Source organism: Kryptolebias marmoratus, linkage group LG1 (assembly GCF_001649575.2).
Source record: "Kryptolebias marmoratus isolate JLee-2015 linkage group LG1, ASM164957v2, whole genome shotgun sequence".
Taxonomy (NCBI): Eukaryota; Metazoa; Chordata; class Actinopteri; order Cyprinodontiformes; family Rivulidae; genus Kryptolebias; species Kryptolebias marmoratus.
Genome location: NC_051430.1, coordinates 10,512,994 through 10,538,130, shown reverse-complemented (window position 1 = coordinate 10,538,130; position 25,137 = coordinate 10,512,994). Strand labels below are relative to the sequence as shown.

General features: G+C 40.5%; 1 protein-coding gene and 1 non-coding gene across 2 annotated transcripts in view; one reads left to right on the top strand and one right to left on the bottom strand.

Moving 5' to 3' along the window:
• Positions 1-3,694: 3,694 nt before the first annotated feature.
• Positions 3,695-25,137, top strand: part of htr7c (5-hydroxytryptamine (serotonin) receptor 7c) — a 32,302-nt gene continuing 10,859 nt past the window's right edge. Inside the window, exon 1 of the mRNA XM_017414543.1 lies at positions 3,695-4,523. Within this exon, the coding sequence (XP_017270032.1) occupies positions 4,054-4,523 (470 nt within the window). The 5' untranslated portion in view covers positions 3,695-4,053. The remainder of the gene's footprint in view (positions 4,524-25,137) is intronic.
• On the bottom strand, positions 10,425-10,497 carry trnat-cgu. Its single transcript has one exon. It is a non-coding gene; the product is annotated as a tRNA-Thr (tRNA).

Genomic DNA, 25,137 nt, shown 5'->3' with positions numbered 1-25,137 from the left:
TCCACTCCTGGCCCTCCATGGCGAACGGCCTCCACCTGTCTGCGCCTTCAGCCGCGCTCCACACGTCCCATGGGACGAGGAGCAGGCCGGGTCCTGGAAATACGTGACACTTTGGGGGGTTTAGCTGTTGTTTTACTGCTGCGAGACAACATGTTGCTGTTAATAATCATTGTTTGGGTTTGTTTTTATGCCTGTGTCCGAGTGTCTTTTAGCAAAATATCTCACACACCAGCGGCTGAATGTTAATGAAACACCCGGGACGTAAGTGCTCGGGTGTACATCTCCAACTGATTACCTTTTGAAGCCAACCCCATTCACAATGGCTGCCGCAGCTAAGCAACCGTAGCGAACACACACGCGGTTATAGCTCAGATTTTGAAGTAAAATTTAGAGTGTCAGAAGCTGAGAGCCATACACAACATATAATCCCAAGCGTTAACTTCTCCTGCAACATCTGTTTGCCTAAAACTTTGCCATTAACTATTGAAGTCGACTCTGTTTGTCTGTTAGCAAAATATCTCATGAACCACTGGATAGATTTTCATGAAACTCTCAGGAAGTAATCTTTGTAAGTACATTTACAACTGATTACCTTTTGGAGTTGACATAATTCAAGATGGCCACCACCACAGCTAACTGATATTAGCCAACACAAAAAAACGGCTATAACACAGTCAGTTTTACAGATATTGAGAAAAAAAACAAAACAAAACAAAAGCATCTAAGCACTAAAACATCTCAGAAGAGCTCACAATATCTCATTTACAAAGTTGGCCCCGTTTAATCACGAGATGCCTTTACTTTAAAACGCTGACATGGAAGGCATTGGGCGTTACATGTTCCCTTAAGGTACAACAGGCCTTTAAATTTATAGATTTTTTATTATTTTCACAGAGAACATCCAGCGAAAGTCACACGTGGCCACATGGGAGCTGATTATTGGACAGGGACACTGCGCCTAAACAGGCCTCGGGGGAATTCATCAGCAAAACAAGGTTTGCATTTTCGGGTCTGCTCCTGTAATTGGATCAAAGTACACGCTCAGCCCCACCGCGGTTTTAAAGGAAGGAGGACCTTCGTCTTTACGCAGCATCCCAATTGGGATAAAAACAGAACGTCGCGATTTGCAAATATAAAACATATCAAATGTTTAAACCGTCCACAGCATGCAGGCTACAGCTCTGTCACAGAAGGCCTCGCATATTTCAGCAAGACAGTGCAAACCTCAGACTGCATCCGTTACAGCTGAACTGACCCGCCTGCAGTCCAGACATCTTACCAAATTCAAACATTTGGTACATCAAGAAACGAAAAATCGAGCAAAGAGCCAGCACTGCTGAACAGCTCGAATCCTCCGTCGGACCAGAATGGGACAACGTTCCCTCCAAAAGCTCCAGTAGCTGCTCTCCTCAGGTCCTGGATGTTTCCAGACTGTTGGCAAAAGAAAGTGGGATGTTTCACAGAGGTAATCTTTGAGATGTGTTGCCATCAAAATCAAAATAACCTATTTTTCCCCCCCCGTCCTCCCAAAACGGGTAGAATTTCTTACCAACTTTTTCAGAATGACTGCGTGTTTCGGTGGAACGGTGGACTCAGAGCTGACTCCTAACCAATCCAAAAACGCCAGAGTCGGAACAGATTCCAGCTCGATGCCCGGAAGCGCCACAGATTTAGCCATGCACACAGCTGGAGAACATGGATGAGTAACTGCAGGCCTACCAGGCAAAGCTTTCTTTTGAAGTGGCTTCTTGGGGGAAGCCAGAACTGGGCGAGCGTCAGGACGAGACAAGCAGCCATCTTCGTTTGAGCACACAATGTAAAACGAGAGCTGTGCTTTGTTTTTTTTTCTTTCCTGTTTCTCATTATCAGCTGTGATCCATTCCCATTTAAAGCCCCCTTTAAAAGAAACCAATTCCCCAGCGGGGCTGAGAGAGACATTATAACACAGTGACAGGTTGTTTAGCACAAGCGCCAGGAGCTCCCCTCTGAGGGCCTTCCGCTCTGGGAAGCCGGACCCCGTCTCTCTTCTGGCGGCCACACGTCGGTAACATCTTCAGCGTGAATTGGCCAAATTTCCCTGACAGCACGAGGTCCAGAGGAAACTGCCCGGCGGTCACCGGCGTTAATCCGATGTGACAATCATCGCTGACCTGTCAGTCACACGGGAGCAGTGGGTAATGGAGAGGAAAAGGCCAAGGCTGTGGTGGAGGAGGAGGAGGAGGAGGGACAGCTGTGACAATTTGTGGGAAACAGCACCGTCCATTCCACAGCCAGGAGGGGGGGTGGGGGGTTGAAAAAAAACACACGCACACACACACACACACACACACACACACACACACACACACCACGGCTGTTTCTGCTTTTGGATGCTGATGCAAGCTGTTCAAGTCTTGGGAACGTTTCCCCCCAAATGTCCTCGCTGTGGACTTCCTCTTCTGATGTGCTCTAAGTGCTTGAATTCAGCTAAAAAAGAAAAAAAAAGCATCAATTTAAAAAAAACCCCAACTGGTTTAATTTTTCAGCTGTAAGTTAGTTTTGCCAAAACACCAAATAGGCAACTGATCTTTTCTTTTCTCCAAAAAGAAGAGCAATGCGGGAATTAATGGATTCTGTGGGTTTGTTTGTCTGTGCTGTTAGCAAAATATCTTATGAACCAGTGGATGGATCTGAATGAAACTCTCATGTCATCACTGGATATATATGTATATATATATATATATATATATATATATATATATATATATATATATATATATATATATATATATATATATATATACAACTGATTTACTTTTGAAATTAATCCTATTCAACATGGCCGCCAAAGCCAACTGAAGTTATTAAACACACCTTTACAGATATGGATTTCAAACTTGGTGTGTTAGTAGCTGAGAGTCATCCCTAACACATATCCTGAGTGCTACACAGCGCAATATATTTTTTTCTCAAAACTTAGGGTCAACGCAGTCTGTCTGTTAGCAAAATATTTCATGAACCACTGAACAGATTTTAGTGGAACTTGCAGAAAGCAATCACTTGGTGTACATCTAGAACTCATTAATGTTTGGAGTCAACCCAATTTAAGATGACCACCACAGCTGACTGATCTTAGAAAACACAAAAAATGTCTACAACTCTGTCAGTTTTAGACATATTGAGCTACATTTTGGTGTGGTAGTAGGTGGGACTCATCACACCTACTCCAAGAGCTAACATGTTCCGCGAGACATCCCCGATAGTGCCATTTAAAAAGTTGAACCAAAACGAATTTTACTCCATTCCTGCTTATTATAAGATTATTTCAGATTAAAACTCTGGCACGAAAGGCTGAGGGCGACATGCATTCTCATGAGGTCCTTAAATTCAAAGAAAACCTTCCTCTCTGTGTGCTTTTTAGCCATAAAAGACAGAGATGCGTTTGCATGCATTCAGATGAATGCTTGGGTTTGTTCTGGACGCAATGAGAAGAAAATATAGATTTTATTAATTAATGAATTTGTTTTTAGATTCCGTTATTAAGACTTACAAGGAAAGCTTTTATTTCTACTAACAAACGCACAGAGAGAAGTCCATGTGGCAAAATACGCCAAAAAACCAAACAGGCACAGATTATTCGCAGCTCCGCTCCAAACCGCAGCTGTGAGTGGCTGTCTGTGCGCTCTAACGGGTGCGTCACATGGAGAGGTGCGGTTTGCGCAGCGCAACTCTCCTCACACACGCTCCAAGATTGGTGTAGCGATGCGCTGAGAGGCTTTAGTCTCTCAGAAGAAGCTCTTGTTTTGGATTGTTATTTTTTTTCCCAACTTTTCATCATTGGGGCGCATTTCTCTGGAGTGATGGGCCGCGTGCGCGCGCGTAGCACCTCTTGAGACGCGGAGCGCTCAGAAGCAGAAGTCCAACGGACTCGTCGGCGGCTCCGATGAGGCTCAGCTGGAACACCGCCGGCCAGTGACCGAGAGCTGGGTCCACGCAGCCAAATATGCGCGTAAGTGGAGCGCGCTGGCGAGGCGTCCCTCCTTGCACCCCGCTCGGGAAAACCTCCCTGTCGTGATGTTCAATAGCTCGGGGATTGAGTCCACTTTAAGCAAGAAGGAGGATCTCGTTTCCGAAGTTCTCAATGGCACTTTGCAGCTGTACAACAGCGTGCTCGTCACAACGAGCCCCACGGCCGCGTGGAACGGGTCGTGCGGCGAGCAGCTGCAGGACTTCGGGCGGCCGGAGAAGATCATCATCGGGGTGATGCTGGCGGTCATCACGGCGGTGACAGTGATGGGCAACACGCTGGTCGTGATCGCCGTGTGCGTGGTGAAAAAACTTCGGCAGCCTTCGAACTACCTGCTGGTGTCCCTGGCGGTGGCCGACCTGTCGGTGGCCATAGTTGTGATGCCGTTCGTCATTGTGACGGACCTCACCGGGGGCAAGTGGCTCTTCGGGGACTTGTTCTGCAACATCTTCATCGGCATGGATGTAATGTGCTGCACCGCCTCGATCATGACCCTGTGCGTGATCAGCGTGGACAGGTGAGCTTTTGCTTTTGAGAGCGGACGCAGATTTTTGCAGTCAATGGGTAAAGGCTTCAGATTTACGCACGAGACGCGCCAACAGACGCGGAGACGGCTTGTAGCCACAAAAAAAAAAAAAAAAAAAACCATTTCAGAGCCCCGAGAGAATGATGCAATGAGCTGTAAGTTTAACACAAAGAATAACATTTCGGGTTGGAGTAAAGACAAAGTCCAAATCCCAGATTAACCACCCTGTGATTATCTGCAGAACGAAACCAGAAAATTAATTCAGACCGAAAATAAAGCAGGCGTAATTTACCCGACCTTTGACCCTGAGACCCTACATCTGTCATGACTTCTACAGACGATCCTCCCCCATGTTTCTGTACACTCTTGCTCAGTAGTTTTACACCTCCCCTGAAGGTAGAAACTGAGCCAAACGCTGCTGGGATTACACACAAAGAGCCACTGAATCAAGTTTACTTCAGGAAAATCATCCCGTTTTTCTGTCAGACTGCATACATAAATATGAGTTGTTTGACTCTGATGTTTTGCATCAACACATTGCTCTGCAAATATGCATGGAAGAGTGTCCTCTGGTGCCTCACAGCTTTAGATTCGGATGCAAAACAGGGGGAGGAAGAACCCGAACCTATTAGGAGCCCAGTTTTGCATTTGCTGCGCCGTCTTCAGAGTCACTGTTCGTGAAACCAGAACAGAAGCAGACAGCACGAGACAAATAAACACATCCCCACGGCTCACATTAAAGTCCAAAAGAAAGGAAAGGCCAGGTTGACTGTTCTGTTTGGCTTTAGTGACTCTAATGAAGACAAAAGCTCATTGATGATCTGATTATTTCCAATCTGGCGTTACCTCAGTGCTTTTTAACTCAGAATCGGTTTGGCTGATTGGAGAATAATGCCTTTAAGCACACCTGAGGGGCTAATGATGTTAAATTATCACAGTGATCATGTTGTAAAATGTGTTCTGGGCGGGTCTGGGTGAAATGATAAACCAAACTCAGACTTGGGATCAAAGGTCACACACAGGTCACAGTGATCCTGTAAGAACAAAGGTGCCAGTTGGAGTCATTTTCATCTTCACGCAAGCCAAATGGACAGTTGTGCAGACACCCCCCCCCAGATCTCCATGGAAACAGACTCATCTTAATTAAACAATTCAAAGTGTGTTTGGCATGTAACGCACAATGGGAATAGTAGTGATATTTCATTAGGATGGTAATTGGCAATTAGACACATGATTAGGAGCAATTAAAGGTCTCTTCCTGTCATTTTGGATTTCAAAGGGGTACTATTTGTAAAATGAAGTTCAAGAAGCACAGAGAGATGCATATTCCTTGAAGGAATGCACATCACCTTCTGCCTTGCATTCCAAAGTAAAAAAAAACATCTGGTGTAATTTACTAGTGCTCAAAGGATGTGTTGGGGATGGCTCTCAGCTTATTTCACACCAAATTTCAGCCTAATAATTGTAAATTTGACAGTTACAGCCATGTTTGTTTGTGTTTGCCGTGGTTGTTGAGCTGTGATGGCCATCTTAAATTAGGTGAACTCCACAAGTTAATCAGTCATAGAATGACATCCAGTGACTCCTTTCTGAGACTTTTATTGAAATCTGTCCAGTGTTTTATGAGATATTTTGCTAACGGACAAGCAAGGCTGACTCATATAGCTGATGCCAAAGATTTAAACAAAGATTACAGCGTTCTGTTAGCACATAAAGTATGTGATGGCAATGAGTCTCAGCTCTGACCACTCTAAATTTTAGCTCAATATTTACAAAATACCCTGAGTTACACCTTGTTTTCTGTTTGCTAAGATTAGTTACCTGTGGTGGCCATCTTGGATTAGGTTGGCTCCAAAGGTTGATCAGTTGTAGTTGTACATCCAGTGATTCCTTTCATTAAAATTTGTTTCATAGTGGATGAGATATTTTTCTAATAGACAGACAAACACACACACACAGAGACACACACATAAAAGCAATTGCATCATTGTCCACCCGTCATGGCAGCAGGCGATAACAAGGACTGACCAGTTGTTTAGCTTGAGTGTAAGAGCCCCTGAAGTCTGAGTGTTTTACTGCAGAATCAGCTGTGATTTGCTCTTCCTGCTGCCTTACATGGAATATAGCACATAATATATACAAACTGGTGTGGTATGTAAATGGATGTGGATTCTTATAATTTTAGTTTTCAGCAGCAAAACTCCGCCATAAGCCCTCCACAATATGAGTGCATGTGGTAAGTACAGATCGTTTTTGACAATGGGCACTTCCACTTTACAGGATGCATTTAGAACAGATATGGGTATGAAGCAGAAAGTGAGCTGTTCTGGCTTGTCTTGATTACAGGTCAAGCCTTTAAACCGGTGAACGCTACAGTTTCTATACTGCCACTCAACCTTTGTTAGAGCGTCACAGCCTGATAAATGGCCATGTCTTTCAAGCCTTTAGAAACCTGTTCCCAAAGCTTCTAAAGCTTAAAAACACCCTTGTTTTTCCCCTCACACTGAGAGAAAAGAACATTATAACGCAACTAAGCCCCCCTTCAATCATTCAAATCTGGAGTCACACCATTTTATATTTGACAGAGTTAAGGTTATTTATCTGGGGTCCTGTGCAGCTGCTTGCGCTGCTCACGTCAGAAGTTCAACTTCGATCTATAAACAGTTTATAAACTCGAGACACTTGAAGAGGTTTTCTAAACATAGCTGCAGAGGTTTTCTGTGTTTGAGGCATATTTCCTGTTTGAACAAAAAGCAAAGGGAAGTACAGGTTTCACTCTGATACCAGATCTCTTCACACAAGACCAATCAACAAATCAGCTGTTAATGTTAAAATAGACCAGATGGGAGTATTTTGTAAAGGTGTGCAAATAATGTACAGAATAAATCAAACTACAACTAAAAAAACAGTATTTCTGTGAAAATGCAGTATGAACACTGTGTGCTGAATGACTTTGGGGAAATGTGTTTAAGAAGCTGAAATTCAGTTAAGAAGCAGAACACTAGCTGAAAGCTAAAAGTAACAAAACACTATCTGAATGCTAAAAGTAACAAAACACTAGCTGAAAGCTAAAAGTAACAAAACACTAGCTGAAAGCTAAAAGTAACAAAACACTAGCTGAAAGCTAAAAGTAACAAAACACTAGCTGAAAGCTAAAAGCAGCATAGGAAGACAAAGAGATTTTAAAGAGAAAATAGTTTTTGTCAAACTGAAAGAGATCTCAGTGTATTTCTATGGGGAGAATACTACTAAATAAAGTATTTTTTTTTTGAAAAGTAAAAGAGTTACAGAAATCACACCTAAGTCAGGCTATCTACATCAGGTAAGATATTAACTGTTCATAACCTAAGCCCACTTTAAAAGATCTGGACAATCGGTTTAAAGGTTCAGACACAAAAAGTTTCAACAGAATCATTTTTTTTATCAATACATAAAATTATCCATATTGGAGTCTGAGCTCTGTATGAATAACAACAGAGTACTTTTCAGTGTCACTGATTTGGTGGTGTTATGTAAATGCTGACTTTCTTCCTTTAATATTCATGCTTCTAGATGAGTTCCTGTTCACCTTCAGCCTTTTTAAGTGGACATTCAGCGCTGAAAATTGAAGCTAACGCACCAAAAAATTGACCCAGTCACAGTAGAAGAGTCCAGTCTGAGTGACTCAAAATGAATAACAGAAATTGCACACATATATTTGAGGCATCCAGCCTGTATTTATGTAGGTTTGCTCTTCATCCCCCACGAGCCCTTTCAGCAAAGACTTTGCAGGTTTTGTGCCCATTTCCCTAAAACCTTGGCGTCTCTTTTGGTCGCACTCAGTTTTTTTACCCTGACTGAGAGTAACATGTCGTATGTTTAATCTTGCAAAACCTAAATATGAATGATTCAGTCACAACGGTGGAAAATGGGGTAGTCCCTTTCATGCTGTTCGTCAGAGGCCTAAGAAAAGTCTTTGCTAAAAGACTGGAAGTGCTTCATAAGGCATGAGAGACTCTGCAGAGCCAATATAGCTCAGCTCAACTGTTAGTGAACTTAGGGCAGATGGGTGGGATGTGGGCCAAGAGAAAAAAGCCACATAACCGCGGTAAAGTAAAGTGTTCCCCAAAAGGTTCATCCCAAAGAGAGTGCAGTGTAGGTGTAATCACCTGTAATCTGACGCAGAAGGTGTGGAGGGAGGGAGGGAGAGATCTGACAAGGCAGGCTTTTTACTGTAGATGGCTTTAGCTGAATCCCTTCTGTCACTGACGAGTCGGGTTCACGCAACGGTCTGCCCACCACATCTGAGAATACCTTTGTGAGGCTGTTGTGTACATTTGTCCCAGGAGAGAAGTTGCTGGCTCGATGCAGCGGGAGCAGCAGCATACAGCAGCAGCAGACACGTACTGTATATGACTTGACCCAGTTGACGCATCCTGTGGTAATCGGATGTGACACCTAAGCTCTACTTTCTCAGCCACTGCTCATTTCCCACTCGTCGGCCATCTTTCCTAACCTCCTGCGAGGCCACAAAGATCCAATCGAAGACAGTTCAGGCTTGTAAAGAAACGCTGGATCAGGACAGAAAAGTTGCACAGTGTCACGCTGAATTCTTAAATACATTTTGCTGGCGTAATCATAACCGCAGGAGACACTGATAGAAAATTTCATTGAACCTTTAAATAAACAAGCCGGGAGCAGGTAATTTACAAGTTAATCATTGATAAGTGCTGCTTGTCCTATCAGCCGCAGCTCCGTTTCCGCCTTGTTTCACTCTGCTTGGCTTTTATTACAGAATCACATGAAAGCCTGAGACAAATTGTCCACCGATGGTGTGATTAGATGTGAGGGTGTTTTGTGTGTGGGAATGGACTTAAAGGAGATTCTGATGACTGGGAACAGACAATCAATGGGAGGAGGGTGAAATGATAGCTGAGGCGTGTTGTTTGCTTTATGACTGTGTGATTGTCCTTTCGGTGATTGCTATATTTAGGTGATTGGGATTTAGAGCATATCATTTTAAGTGAGGAACCATCACTTCTGGACCTCTCATGGATTCAATGGTAAAACAAATATACTGTATTACACGTTTCTAAAGCAGATCTATATGTCAGTTATTTTGGCGCTATATCATCAGTGCATTCGAATTTCTTAAATTTACATTTTTATTGCCTGAAGCTGAAGGTGATAATGTTTTTGCCCATGTCTGAGTATGTGTTGATGTGGATGTTAGTTTGTCTGTTGCTTTGGCAATATATCTTGAACCAGGGGACAGGTTTTATTGAAACACTCAGAAAGTAATCCTTGGATGTACATCTACAACTCATTAACTTCTGGCATGCACTGCATTCAACATGGCCACCACAGCTAAGGAACTTTAGCAAACACAAACATGGCTTTAACTCGGCCAGTTTTACAGACATTGAGCTAAAATGTAACGTGGTAGTAGCTGAGAGTGGTCCCTAGCATATGCTACAAGCACTAACTGATTACACTAGAACTGCTTTTAAAACCTTCACAGTCAGCTCTGCCTGTCTGTTAGCAAAATATCTCAAGACCCACTAGATGGACATGAAACCTTCAAAAAGCAATCAGTTAATGATTTAGCAATATTGCACGAGATTGTGCATAACATCATTTACAAAGTTTAACCAAAATGGCTATAACGAAGTCATTTTACATCAAAAGATAATTTTTAGTTTAAAATTCTAGCTTGAAAAACAGCACTGCTTCAGGGAACATTAGGCCTTTAATTCATCAGATTCATTTATCAGAATAGAATATGCTTGTGAGAGAGGCAACTTAATACTTTACAAGACAGGTCTTGCAGAGGAAAATCTGTCTAACATAATCACATCTTCAGAACAACATCCTATTTTGAACTTCTGTTGCTAACCACCAGTTTCTGCAGCAAGGCACCGCTGGGATTTGAACCCAGGATCTCCTGTTTACGAGACAGGCGCTTTACCAGCTAAGCTACAATGCCCTGAGACCTTGGTGAGAAATGCAATATGAAACATGTAGGAAGTATTGTTTCCTTATAACACGGGATTACACGATGTACTTAAAAAAAATCCTCTTTCGCTTCATGAGTCATTATTGGTCCAAGTACAAGCCGTCTCACCCCCACATTGTGAGTGTGAGGGTGGGAGAGTCCCAGGAGTTTGAAGATTCAGCACAGTCAGTCAGCTGATCTGAAGCCTCCGCTCTTTTCCACAGACACCTCACATGTGGTACCTGAGTGACCCTAATGTTTAGGTGTGCTGAAATATCTCTCCTGCAGCTCTTGGTACTTCATGCTTCTTTCTGTTGTTACAATTGCACAGGTCCAGCTGTCCTTTTTGTGAACCCCCCGTATCATGTCTGGTTAGTTGACCAGGTTCTGCCTGCTTGTCTCAGTGGATTCTAATTTTGTTGTTCTGAACCGCTTTTAGTATATGTCCCAGCAAGATCTAGGGACCTCCAACCCTCATGTAGCTCAGACGTTTTCACACACTGTCTGGGTCACTTAGTTACACCTCTCTGAGCTACTACTACTGTACATTCTCATGGAGATTTTTGGCTCTACCAGTGTCTGCATTTTTGTAGCTCATAGTCTTCATCTGGAGGGTTGTTTCCTTGCTCTAATTATGTTTGCACTCTGTTTTTTTTTCTTGAAAGAGTCTATGACTTTCACTAATACTCACCCAGCTTTTCCTCGACTCCCTAAAACACAAAGTCCTTAAACAGATGTCAAGTGGACTTCCTTTCTTGATTGTTTTACTGCTCATGTAAAAGACATCTTCAGATCTGAAAAATACCCTGAATGACATGGAATCAACACAGACTTTGAGAATTGAATGCCTACAGGATTAAAGGGAAGGACTAAAATAAGACCTCAACTGCATCAGACTTGGTTAGGATTACAGTGCAGGGAAACAATGATTGTTTAGGTAGTAGATGATTTCCTGCTGTGTTGATAGATCAAACGGTCTGACTGTATTTTTTTTTTTTTAATTTATCTGATGTCTTAGTAGGGGTCCTCTTAAAACAGACTGTCGTAGTCAGTGAGCTGCTGAACCAGATCCAGCTCTGCTTCATATTGACTTATAGCTGAATTACAGTGGTGATAATGGACCCAGAAACTAAAACATCAAGCCAAATGTTTTCACAAAGGAAAATTAGATTATGAAGAACGTTGATTCAGGTTGATGTTCTTGAATATTTTAAAGTTCCTGCCATTGGATAAGGATACATATTACAGCCTAATGCATACCTGGTACCATGTAGGTACACATTAAGTACTGGGTGCTTACCGGGTAAGTACCAGGTATGTGTATGTCACTGGGTACCATCAGTAATTAATTTACCAATATTTAAGGAGATTTCATGAACCGAGGACAGTAAACTTTTAAATGGAAGCAAGACAGTCGGTCTGCTGTAATTTTATGTGCATTTCGACACAGTTTTGCTTTACTATTTCTGGCCTCGTCACATTGTTTACCCAGCAATCTCAGGGGACAGGAAGTAGAAAAGGGCAAAGTGCTAAGTGAATTTATTGTGGCATAAATCATGCTTTGTTTTTTTTGGTAAAAAACAAAACAAAGAGGGAGTCCATTATTCATTAAGATTGAACAAAGCTTCAACAAGCATTTACAAAGCTGAGGAATAATGGGTTTCCTGTTGACAGAGCTGAGACTACGATCACACACACACATGAAGCTGTGGACTGCAGATATGTTCCAAACATTTAGCATTTTGATGATGTTGTAAAATAACTCTGTGACTCAAGCCTTGACATCCAGTTCATCTCAGCACATGAAGTGAATAATAATATGGTCTATTAACTGTGGTAAGAATAATACTTTTAAACAGCTACTGATAACTTTATTCTCTAACCGTCCTTGGGTGTGCATTCATGTTGCATTTATAAAAGCTTATACAATACGTCTGCACTGGTGCAAATGCTGCACAGCTGTTTGAACAGCAACGCCTTCAGACATGCAGACTTCAATTAGCCGTTCCTTATCTCCCTCACTTACACATCACTCTTCTTACATGTCCACTACTGTGGACCGCTCGACTGGTAGTAGCGATTAATTCTTCATCCTCCACGCCAGAGTATTTTATGATGGAAAGGTGTATTGATTAGAGTTCACTGTCGCTCTACTCATTATTGTTTTTGCTTAAGCCAGGTAGATGCTGAGAAAATAGTGATGTGTCTAGCAGGTGAAATGGCTTTTGGAGTTTCAGCATACCAAACACTGCCAAGCCACCTTTGAGCAAGACACTGACCCCCAGAGCAGAGGAATAACTGGGTCACAGCAGCGTATACAAAGCTACAATCCTAAAAAATGCTTGTGTATGAAGGATGTTATGCTCACATTGAACTCACTTTGTTTCAGTTCAGTTTATTGTTGCCCACCGCCATGAGTAATCATGTAATGGTGTCTGCAAACACTATAATGGCTATAATATAGTCAAAGTTTGGTGTGGTGGTAGCTGACAATCATTCCCAACACATACTCTTAGTGCTAACAGATCACACGTTTGTGTTTAAAACATTTGCATGCAATCATCCATCCTGTGCATGCACAGGGCATCGGGCGACAGTGGAGAGAAACATCTTCCTTTTAACAGGAAGAACTCTCCAGCAAGAATCAGAAGCAAGATAGGTGACCGTCTGCCTCAACCAGTTGGTGGTTGAGAGGACAGGAAAGAGACAGAGACAGATGCAGAAACACTGACATTTATGATTCCAAGTTATTTTGTATTTATTTAAAGACAACATCCATTCATCTTCTTTACCCGCTTTTCCTTTCTGGGTCGCGGGGGAGCTGGTGCCTATCTCCAGCTATCACTGTGGGGGTGGGGGGTGGGGGGACCCTGGACAGATCGCAAGTCCATTACACGTTTAAGGACAACAGCATCAGATGTAATAAAGAACTGTTCATCGCTGATTAATGAAGTAAACCTTCACTTTACTCACTTAATAATCTGATGATAAAATGCCCATTGACATTTGTGGATACTGGTATTTTTGTTTCTGTTAGGTTATGAAAATTCAGAAACACATCTGACCCAGCTGACTGGAATGGATTTTTTTTTTTAACATCAAAGCATTCAGAAAGGCACACAGTGCTGACAGTGTATAGAGTGGGCAACTTTAGTTAAAGTGAAAAGACTTTTCCAAACCAGTTCAATTCCAGTTTAGATTCTTGTGAGTCACAGTGTTTCAGAGAAATTTATTAGGTCACAGCAAAGTTCACCTATAATCCTCTAGATACAAGATGCCACCACCTGATTATCCACCCATCTGTCTTTTATACTGGCCTTATCCTGAACACGCCTCGGAGCTTATCTCTGCTGTCACTGTGGGAGAAGTGGGGTGCAGCCTTAAGCTTTAAAGGAGTGTCATCACTTGGCGAACCCAAACAAAGATAACCACTCACATTTATTATTTTTTTTACGCAGAAAGTGTTCACCTGAGAATTGTTCCAAAACATTTTTACTACCCACTGCCAAAGGCAAAAAGGTTGATATTGTTTTGGTGTGTGTGGGTTCATTTGTCTGAGTGTTAGCAAACTATCTTGTAAACCACTGAATAAATTTTAAAGAAACTCCCGGCGAGTAATCCTCGTGTGTACATGTACAACTTAATAACTTGTGGAGGCAGACCCATTTAAGATGCTCGTCACAACTAAGTGACCTTAGCAAACACAAAAATGGCCAGAAATCAGTCAATTTTACAGATATTGTGTTAAAATCTTGTGTGGTAGTAGCTGAGAACAATTCACAACCTATACTCTGAACTCTAACTGATCGCATGGGATCTGTTTTTAAAACTTTGGCATTTAGTGTTAGAGTCCACACTGTCTGATAGCAGAATATCTAATGAATCACTGGAGAGATTTTAAAGAAACTGTCAAAAACTAATCATAAAATTTACATTTACAGCTCTATATTTTTTAGAGTTACCCAAATGGTCTTTATAGCTAATTGTCATTAGCCAACTCAAAAAGGGCCATAACTTTGCCATATTTACAGATGCTGAGCTAAAGTGTAATGCGTTAGTAGTGGAGAGTCTTCTTCAACACATACTCTGAGCACTAACACGTCTAGTAAAATTGCACAAGATCACACATAATGTTATTTTAAGGTTTGACCAAAATTGTGATAACTCCATCCCTTCCCGTCATGAACAGATCTTAGTTTAAAAAAACTCTGGCATGAAGGGAGGCAGGTGGTAGGAATGCTAGACTCTTAGTTTGCTGATTGGAAAAAAAGTGTTGACTACTGCACTATTGTGTGGCCACTCAATTAAGTTATCAATTGATGCAACTTCTAAATTTTTACAACTTTCCATGCATCTCCCATAACAAGATCAATGTGTGCACACAAATGAACTTTGAAAAGAGATAATAAGTGATCCTAGATGTCACTCATGGCTTTAGATTCAATAAACACACAGTTCATGCATCAAACTCAATAGATCACACTGCACATTATGTCAGGTGTGATGGTAAAGTATTCACCAAGGAGTTTATTCAATTTTCATGTTACATGTTGGTCTAAAAATGGCTGGGTCACCCATTAGCAGTCGATTAGATCAGTTAAAATAAATTTATCATGTTTACCTTCTTAAATGAGTGTTATAATTAACAAGTCTTTGAGCCTCATTTAACAAGCTTTTTTTCTCAGCAGCATTAAAAACATCTGCTCCTTTTTTTTCCGTCCTCCTAGTTTGTGTCCAACTTTGTCTGTAACACGCAGTACAAAACACACGGCAGGTTTTTTTTTCTGTTCGTATGTCTCTTGCACTCTAAAAATACTTGCAGACATGTTGAAATTTGTTTGCACGCTTTCGTTAAAGAAAGCACGACCCACAAAGGTTACTGAATTAACTTGAAAGTAATAAGAAAAAAGCCACTAAATTTCATCTAATTAAAATCAGACATTGCTTTTGAATTGTAATTCAACAAAATAAAAATAAAATAAAAAAAGAAACTGGCCTTAACAAAAAGGATGATACCCATAGCTTAATCTTTTGTTGCACAACTGTTTAAGGTAGTTCTTTTTATGATTTGATGTCCTCTTTGGATGTCTTCAATTAAATCCACTTTGGCTTGAACAGTGCGATCTGACACTGGTTAGAGCAACATTTCAGGGAGGTTGGCTTCAGTCTTATAGTGAAAATAACCAAAGATCTTTTTTTTCTTTTTTTAAATCCAGTCAACCAAAATTCAGTAGCTAAGACTGATTCTTATGAATTGATTTTTAGTATTTTTTTTGTAATTATTACTTTTGTCAGTTTCAAGTTATTTCAGTGACCTTCATATGTTTTTCTTTCTTTAACAAAAGGGTACAAACAAATTTATCCATGCCTGTCAGTGCTTCTACAAATTTTGACAGGAAACTCCATGTTGGACGAAATTTTAAACAGAGCTGCTGGTAATTATTCTCATCTATCAGATTTCTCTGTAAAGCAAATCATATGCTGACTTTTCCCAGCAGTTAGTTCCATTGCTGTGACTGCACACAGTTCAGAGTTGAACTGTGCTGAACGTGATAACTAAATGTCACTATTCACATCCTCGCAAGATTGCCATGGCAACTTTTACAGCAAAGCACCAAGGTGCTTGTTCAGACATGACACCACCACATTTAGAAGCTGGCAGATTCACTACAATTAGTGTGTTTCTTGAAGGGGGTTTAGAAAGACTAACTTTAACATGCTGATCTAAAGATGGCTCTTGTTCCTGCTTCTGAATCGTGAAGCCAGTGGAGACGGAACTGAAAGTCTTGCTGTAGACAGAAGTTTATGTTCACCCATCATGAGCGTTACTGTCATAGTCATTTTGAGCTTCAAATATACTTCAGTGATTTTTAAAAACAAAATCAGGGCGCACAAGTATGAATTCATTGCAGATTTTCTCTAATCCACATAGGGTGAAATTATACAAACATGCTCAGATATATGCATACATCCCTGCTAATATTTGATTGAATGTCCCTTAGCAACTTGCACCTTTACCACAAGCTTTATGTTGTCATCATGAAGCTTCTGGCATAATTCTGGCTGATTTTTGACGACTCTTCCTGGCAGAATTGGTAGAGTTCATTTAAATTGGTTGGTTTCTGGCACAGATCTAGTTTTAAAGCGTAGCCCACTGATTTTCAACAGGGCTGATGTCTGGACTTTGGGAAAATCATTCCAGAAGCTTAATGTTAGTCTGCTTTATCCAATCAGAAACCAGTTCTGATTTGCTTTTGGGATCATTCTCCTGTTGGGACACCAAAATGTGTCGAAGTTTAAATTCTTTAGCTGTTGATTTGAGGGGAAGTTGAAAAATTTAGAGGTAGACCTCCTCCTTCTATATTCCATCCACTTGAGAGATGCACAGTAACACATCATAATGGTACCACCACCATGCTTGACAGCTGGTAGTGTATTCTTAGGTTTAGAAAGCCTCACCTTGATTCCTCCAAACACACTTCTTGCTATTATGGCCAAATAACTCAATCTTTGTCTCATCTGATCATAAAACTTTTCTTCAGAAGGCACCTGGCTTGTCCATGTGGGCAGCTGCAAATTTCAGTCGAGCTTGAAGGAGTGGCTTTCGGAGTAGGAGCTTCCTTCTTGGTCAGCACACTCAGGATATTGTGATGTAAAAGTGGCTTCACTGTGGACAGAGACACTGAAGTTCTAGCAGTTTCCAGTTCATGGATTAGATCTTTGGAAGTTTCTGAATCCTGATCATCCTAACCTGTTTCCTTTCATCTGACGCTGATAGAAAACTATTGGTCAATCCAGTGAGTGCAGTCAAACAAACCCTTTCTGTACCAGCAAAGAGAAAGTACCTGCTGCAGTCAATCACGATCACCAAAGAGAAGTTTATAGACTTTTGCTTCGTCAACTTAAAATATGTTGTAGAACCGTCATCACCACTCGTTAAAAAATTTAGTGCCACTATAAATTTGAACTTCTGCACCCAGGTTTTCTTTTTAAAAGTCCTGGAAATTGTATGTAATATAATCATTCCACCCTGGAAAAAGAACAGCTCAAATAAATCATGAAAAACCCAAAATTAATATGACATCCGTGTCCATGATGAATTGATGGAAACTTCTGACTGGAACTGTACCATTTATAGCTGCTTGTAACAGACTCCAAATTATCTCTTGCGTTTAAAAAAAAGCAAAATTTTCCACTGATCACTAACAAATTGTAAGTTAGATTACCTTGTTCTGTTCAGTGGTCAGATAGAAAGCTTTCCGACAGCGTAGCTTCCTGTGAGCGACCCTTTAAATTTGTGGATGGATGTAAGGTGCAACATTTAGATGTTTGAATTAGCTTAAAAATGAATGATTGTTCCAAAGTTACCAGTGGTAATTCTGAAATGGTTTGAAAACAATGGACAGTACTTCTTAGTTTAGAAACATTTGGGCAATTTTACAGATAAAACAAAATAGGATCCCTTCTGTCTTTTATATCGTATCGTTCACTTCCTTTAATAGTTACAATTTTCTTTAAGTGGCAAACAATGAGTAATGTTCGCATAATGTACCTTGATTACCGGATGACTCATTACCTTGTAAGTGTCTGATTCATTTTGACAGTGTTGGTGGATTGTGTGGGCGTTTCTTTGAAGAGTACACAAAGGTAGAGCTCCTGTGAGAAAAGAGAGTGTGTTCAGCGTTTACTGTTGCTCGGAGGGCCAATGTGTGTCTTTCTGTTACTCTTAAATGCTTCTTTTTTTTAAATGGCAAGTTATTTAGTTTGTTTACTGAATTCATTTGGCTGTTAAATTGGGTTAGTTCAGCTGATGAAGCTTAATGGCCAGCCTGCATTTTAATGCATAAACTCTCAGGTGTTATAAACAGTAGTGAGGAATACTTACCGGTAACTAAATATTAATACTTACGTATGTAAATTAATAGTTGAGCATTCCTTGAAGGAATGCTTTACCTGCTGCCTTTCATGCCACTGAGATCATCTTATGACGGGAAATGTCAGAGGTGTAGTCGTTTTGGTCAAACCTAGGAAAAAAACAACTGGACTGACTCCCAAAGTTAATCAGTTGTACGTGTACATCCAATAAATACTTTCTAAGCAAGGATCTCACACAATGGGTAGTGCTTGAAGTATGTGTTGTGAATGACTCTCAGCTACTACCACAGCAAACTTTAGCTCAATATCTGTAAAACTGACTGGGTTATCATCATTTTTATCTTTTCTAATGTCAGCTGGTTGTGGCAGCCATCTTGAATTGTGTTGACTCCAAAAGTTAATCACTTACAAAAGTACATCCAATGAATATTTCCTGAAGGCTTCATTAAAATTTTTACGGTAGTCCATGAGACATTTTGCAAACAGACAGACGGAGACACTTAATGTCAGTGTTTTAAACAGAAATTGTCCTCAATCTGTAGCACTCCTACTGTTTATTGGGTGTAACTCTCAGCTACTACCATGCAAAATATTAGGTCAATATCTGTAAAACTGACTGATTTATAGCCATTTTTGCATTTTTTAATGTTAGTTGGATGTGTTGGTCGTCATGAATTGGGTTCACTTCAAAAGTTAATCAGTTGTAGATCTACATCCAACGATTACTTTCTGAGAGAGTCATTAAAATGTGTCCAGTGGCTCATGACATATTTTGCTGACAGACAGATACATATACACAAACAGAAACCCTTTATTTTGCCTTTGCGGGCGATAATGATTTTATATAAAAACCATCGTACTGGAGGGAGGGTCCGTTACCTGGTATTTTAGTGCTCTGCTTTGGCTTCCCAACAGTAACCTTCCTGTCAGTTTTTATCAGCATTATTATCAGCAGTGTTTGCTCACCTGTAATGGCATTTTGTTTGTGGAGCTTTCCCATTAGGCTGAGATAAATCCTGGAAACATCCCGGAACTGTGATACTGTACATTTGAATATGTTCCTTCAGCCACCATAAAGAGCAGAAATAGTTTCTCTTCCGCACTGTTGCAGAAGATAACGGCTGTGAGAACTCCAGGTCTTAGCTGTAGATTTGATCTGGTGCCTTTAATGCAATCCACAGTCAGACATAAACATGGACTCCACAACATATCGCCCTCTCCTTCTTGACATCTGAAGTTTTTCAATTTAGTTTGAAAAAATATTACTGTCAGTCCTTAAGTTGCTCTTCGGTTCGAATCTTTTGGACTATGGCAACATGCTCTTCTTGTTTGTTTTATCTGAATGTGTCGTTGCAGGATACTGACTGATTTATAGTTCATTGCACAATTTCCATTACAGAGACAGACTGAACAGGATGGCAAAGATGTACGTTAGAGCCAATTAATCATTTAGCAGATCACAATCTTCCTCAGATCCCCGGTGCTACGCTGGTAAAGATGAGATGATGACAGGAATAAATCACAGACATTTGCACATTATTATTATAAATAGCTGCATCTTTGATGCCTTTGGCACCGATACTTAACAGTTAAAGTACACAACCATTGTTCTATTAAAGGATCTAGAGAGGAAGAGGCTTTCAGGCCAGCTTATTTTTAGAAATCCTTTCAACTGCATGGTAGTTCCAATGTCTTTACGTGCTTTAAGTGCATTAAGTCTTTTAATGTTTTATTTCTTTTGTTTTTGCTTTTTACTTGGTTTTTCTTGAAATTTATTCAAGGGGATTCCTCATTGTGTTTTTTGAACAACTACAGCACAACTACACTGAATTTTATTAAAACCATTTCAAATTAAAAGCCTAGCATTCCTTGAAAGAATGCATTTCGCCTGCCTCCTTTCATGCCAGTTTTACACTAAGATCATCTTATGATAAGATATGGTAAAGTTACATCTATTTTGGTTAAATCTATAAATTAGCATCATCCGCAGTGTCATCAAACACACACAGGCAAAGTCGTGATCACTTCATCTTTGTCTTTGGCACATGGCTAATATGAACAAGTGTACGTTTCAGTTGGCGATATCTCTTTTCTGTTGTGCTTGGGTATTTTTTTGTTTGTTTTTAACATCAGGAAACATCCTCCTGTGCTCAGCTATGGTTTTAAAATATCTGATATTTTCACATCCCTAAAATACAAAGGTCACTTCAGTAGTAAGCACTAGAAAAAAAAGAAAAAACAGCCTCCAACAGCTGCCATTTATTGCATGGTACTGTGAAGAAAGTTAACTACGGACCCTCCTCACTGTTCTCTTCTATTTGCCGAGCTATGAAATGATGACATGTAATGGGCTGTATGGCTACTTCAGCTATGCTAACTGCTGTCTACATGCCAAAATGGAGCAAAGTGAGTGGACTCAAAGAGGAGCTGCCTTCGGTCTCCTTGGTAACTAAAACTGCTCAAACATGTTGTTTTTTGTTTTTTTGTAAAAGGTCAGAAGTGAAACAAGAAGTACAGAAAAAAAAAAAATCCTCTCTCCCAATAGAGACTTTCTCTAAGTCTGTTTAGTTTCTGAGTTGTGCTTTGAGAAAAAAAAAAAAGAGTGTGTGAGCAGTGACAGAACCAAAGGGAAGGTGACAAAGATGGAAGGGCTCTTCACCCTCTCTCCCGCTCATCATTGTGACAGGAAAAAGAAAGGACGATAGACTTGCCGGCACGTTGCTCCTCACCTAACAGACTTTAGTCATTGTATAATACTAAAGAGGGAGTGAGCACATTCATTAAAATTTAAGCAAACCTTTTGGTGTTTGTCTAAATGAGTTTGCAAATTTGGAGCCATAGACAGATGGTCCAAAAAGGAAAAGAAAAAAAAAGCCTAGCATTCCTTGAATGAATGCATATTGCCTGATGCTTTTCCTGGCAGAATCTAAAACCAAGCTCGTTTTAGGAAGAGAAAGGACGGAGTTATAGCTATTTTAGTCAAACCTTGTAAATGATGTTGTGTGTGATCTCATGTAATAATGTGCGCTCTTGAGTAGTGTTCAAAGTATGTGTTGAGGATGACTCTCAGCTACTATCACATTAAGTTTTAGCTCAAAAGCTGTAAAATTGACTGAATTAAAGCTATTTTTGTGTTGACTAAATTTGATTAGCTGTGTGCCATCTTGAATTGGGTTGACTCCAAAAGGTAATCATTTGTAGATATACATCAAAAGATTACTCTTTGAGAATTTCATTAAAATACATCCAGTGGTTCATAAGATATTTTGCTAACAGACAGACAGGGATGATGTCAACAGTTAATGGCAAAATAAAAAAAAAAAGATCTTGCGTAATAAGTCAGTGTGTAAAGTATGTTTAGAGAATAACTCTAATGTACTACCACACTAAGTTTTAGAGTTAAACCACTTTTGTGTTTTCCAAGTTTGATTAGCTGTGAATGGAACTGACTGTAAAAGTTAATAAATTGGAGGTGTATATTCAACGATTACTGTCTGTAAGTTTCATTAACCCTCTCAAGGCAGGCGTTGCAACAACATATCTGATTTTTCCTGTTACTCAAACTTAATTTGAGCCTGAGAGGGTTAAAATCTGTCCACTGGTTTAGGAGATATTTTGCTAACGCTACAGACAAATCCACACACAGACACAGACACAGACACAAACGTTATCACTACTTCGCCTTCGGTGGCGTGTGATAAGAAGTGCTTTCTGTTGGGCTACAACAACACTTCAAATGCCATAAAACACACAAGCTTAAGATTCTTTCCAGCGTAGTCAGTAGTAAAAAAGCACTACAAAAGTAATCTTCTTCAAAGAGAAAGAGGTCTCTGGAGGTTTTGTACCTGAATCACAAATCTGGTCACCATGGCTGCCACCATAAAGAAAAAATCTCCATTTAATAATTGACAGACAGCATGAAATGACCAAATGCATAACTAACGGGCACAAATCCATTCAGACAGTCGGTGTAAATGGTGTGAAGAGCTGCACCGCTTCACTAATGGAGACACAGAAAACTCATCGCTTACTGAGAAAAAAAAACATTTTGGCCCAAATTCAGGATGTGCTGCGGGCACCATATTGTAACATCACATAAAAGACCGACAAAACAGCTTTTGTTGACTAAGGAGCTTCCCAATATTGCTGAAAAAAAACTTAATAATCCTGCATTTGTAAATTTCATCTCAGCTTCATTATTTTTCCCATTCAGATTATTTGTTCATAGGTGAACCTTTTGGCCGTGCCTAATGTTACTGGCAAAAAATAAATGAGAAAAATAAATGACCTGATCTTTGGGAAAGGGCTAAGCAACAACCAACGAGTAAAGAGATAGAAAATAAAGCCATGATCACATTATCAGCCACGCTGTTCAATTCAGATTCATTTTTCTTAAATGGTATAAATGAGACTTAATGATTCAAAGTCATAATTTGCATTTGATGTTTTTGTAAATGTGACTGCAAACTCACATAACATGCAGGTGCACTCAGTAACCACTTTGGGTGTGTCTGCTGTATAAACAACAGAGTTTGCCATATTTGATTTGGACATTCAAAAACAATAAACCAAAATGGAATAGGTGAAATAACATTTTTTCCTCTAAGGGATGACAAATACTTGCGTGGATGTACAGGAACAGATTGAGATGGGCAAGAAAAGATGGATAGCCTTGTTATAGCAGCAGCTCTAGCTGGCGTCCTGCTGGGGGAGCAGGTTTATGAGAACAATGCTCGGTGAATTCCTATGAGCAAAACACCAAATAAAGTCATATCAGGACAGCCTTATATACTATATAGAACCCAGGACAGCAAACTGAAGTGAAACAAATCAAATCTAAACTCAACCGGATTTCTGTCTCATGCAGCTTTAATCTGAGGGATATTTTCAAAGAATCAAATCGTATTCAGTCAACTTTATTCATAAAGTTTACCAATGTGTTGTTGATCTACACTATACTGCCAAAAGTATTCACTCACCCATCCAAATAATTGAATTCAGATGTTTCAATCACTTCCACGACCACAGGTGTATAAAAACAAGTTCCTAGGCATGCAGACTGCTTCTACAAATATTTGTGAAAGAATGGGTCGCTCTCAGGAGTTCAGTGAGTTACAGCGTGTTACAGTGATGGGATGCCACCTGTGCAATAAGTTAAGTCGTGAAATTTTCTCACTACTAAATATTCCACAGTCAACTGTTAATGGTGTTATAACAAGGTGGAAGTGATTGGGAATGACAGCAACTCGACCACAAAGTGGTAGGCTACGTAAAATCACAGAGAGGGCTCAGTGGATGCTGAGGCTCATAGTGCACAAAAGTCACCAACGTTCTGCTGAGTCAACAGCTACAGACCTCCAAATGTCATGTGGCCTTCATATCAGCTCGAGAACAGTGTGTAGAGAGCTTCATGGAATGGGTTTCCATGGCCGAGCAGCTGCATCCAAGCCTTCCATCACCAAGTGCAATGCAAAATGTCAGATGCAGTAGACTAAAGCACGCTGCCTCTGGACTCTAGAGCAGTGGAGACGTGTCCTCTGGAGGGACAAATCACGCTTCTCTGCCTGACAATCCGATGGACGAGTTTGGGTTTGGCGATTGCCAGGAGAACGGTACTTGTCTGACTGCATTGTGCCAAGTGTACGGTTTGGTGGAGGGAGGATCATGGCGTGGGGTGGTTTTTCAGGAGTTGGGCTCGGCTGCTTAATTCCAGTGAAAGGAACTCTTAATGCGTCAGCATACCAAGACATTTTGGACAATTTTGTGCTTCCAACTTTGTGGAAACAGTTTGGGGATGGCTCCTCCCTGTTCCAACATGACTGAGCACCAGAGCACAAAGCAAGGTTCATAAAGACATGGATGAGGGAGTTTGGTGTGGCAGAACCTGACTGGCCTCCCATAAGAGTTGAAACTGTTATAGCTGCAAAGGTTGGGCCAACATACAATCAATCAATCAATCAATCAATCAATCAATCAATCAATCAATCTATCTATCTATCTATCTATCTATCTATCTATCTATCTATCTATCTATCTATCTATCTATCTATCTATCTATCTATCTATCTATCTATCTATCTATCTATCTATCTATCTATCTATCTATCTATCTATCTATCTATCTATCTATCTATCTATCTATCTATCATTAAACCTATTTGTTACTTAAAGGCTTTGCTTTAGGTAAATATGACTACACATATACTCATGACATAATACATCATTGTGTATGGTGAAAAATAAAGCTGGATTTTGCCATTTAAATTGATCCACTACACACCCCACTAGACAGCGAGTGAATTATCAAAGTCACACGTCACATTGCTGTCCACTTCACCATAGACTGACCGCTGACCCGTGGACCACAAATAGATGTAACTACCGGAGGGCTTTCAGAGTGCAGCCTCAGGAGCAGAGGAGCTAAGAGAAGCTCTCCCCGGTTGTCATCAGTGTCACAGAGAAGAGGTCAAAACACCGGTGAGAGATCAAGGCCATCATGTTGTCAGAGCCTGGTGGAGAGGGGGCGCTGAAAAGAGAGCTGAAAAGTGTTAAATGGTACGCGTGTTGAGAATTCTTTTTCAGAATCGAAAGTACTGATGCTGCAGTCCGTATTACACTATTTTCAGGCGTAATGTCATCATAAGGTTCGTTGTATGTTACAGCTTAAGATACAGCTTGCTTGCTAAAATGACAAAGTAGTAGCGGTTTAAATAGGGAGACTTAACATGACACTTACTGACTCGTCAAAAGCGGACT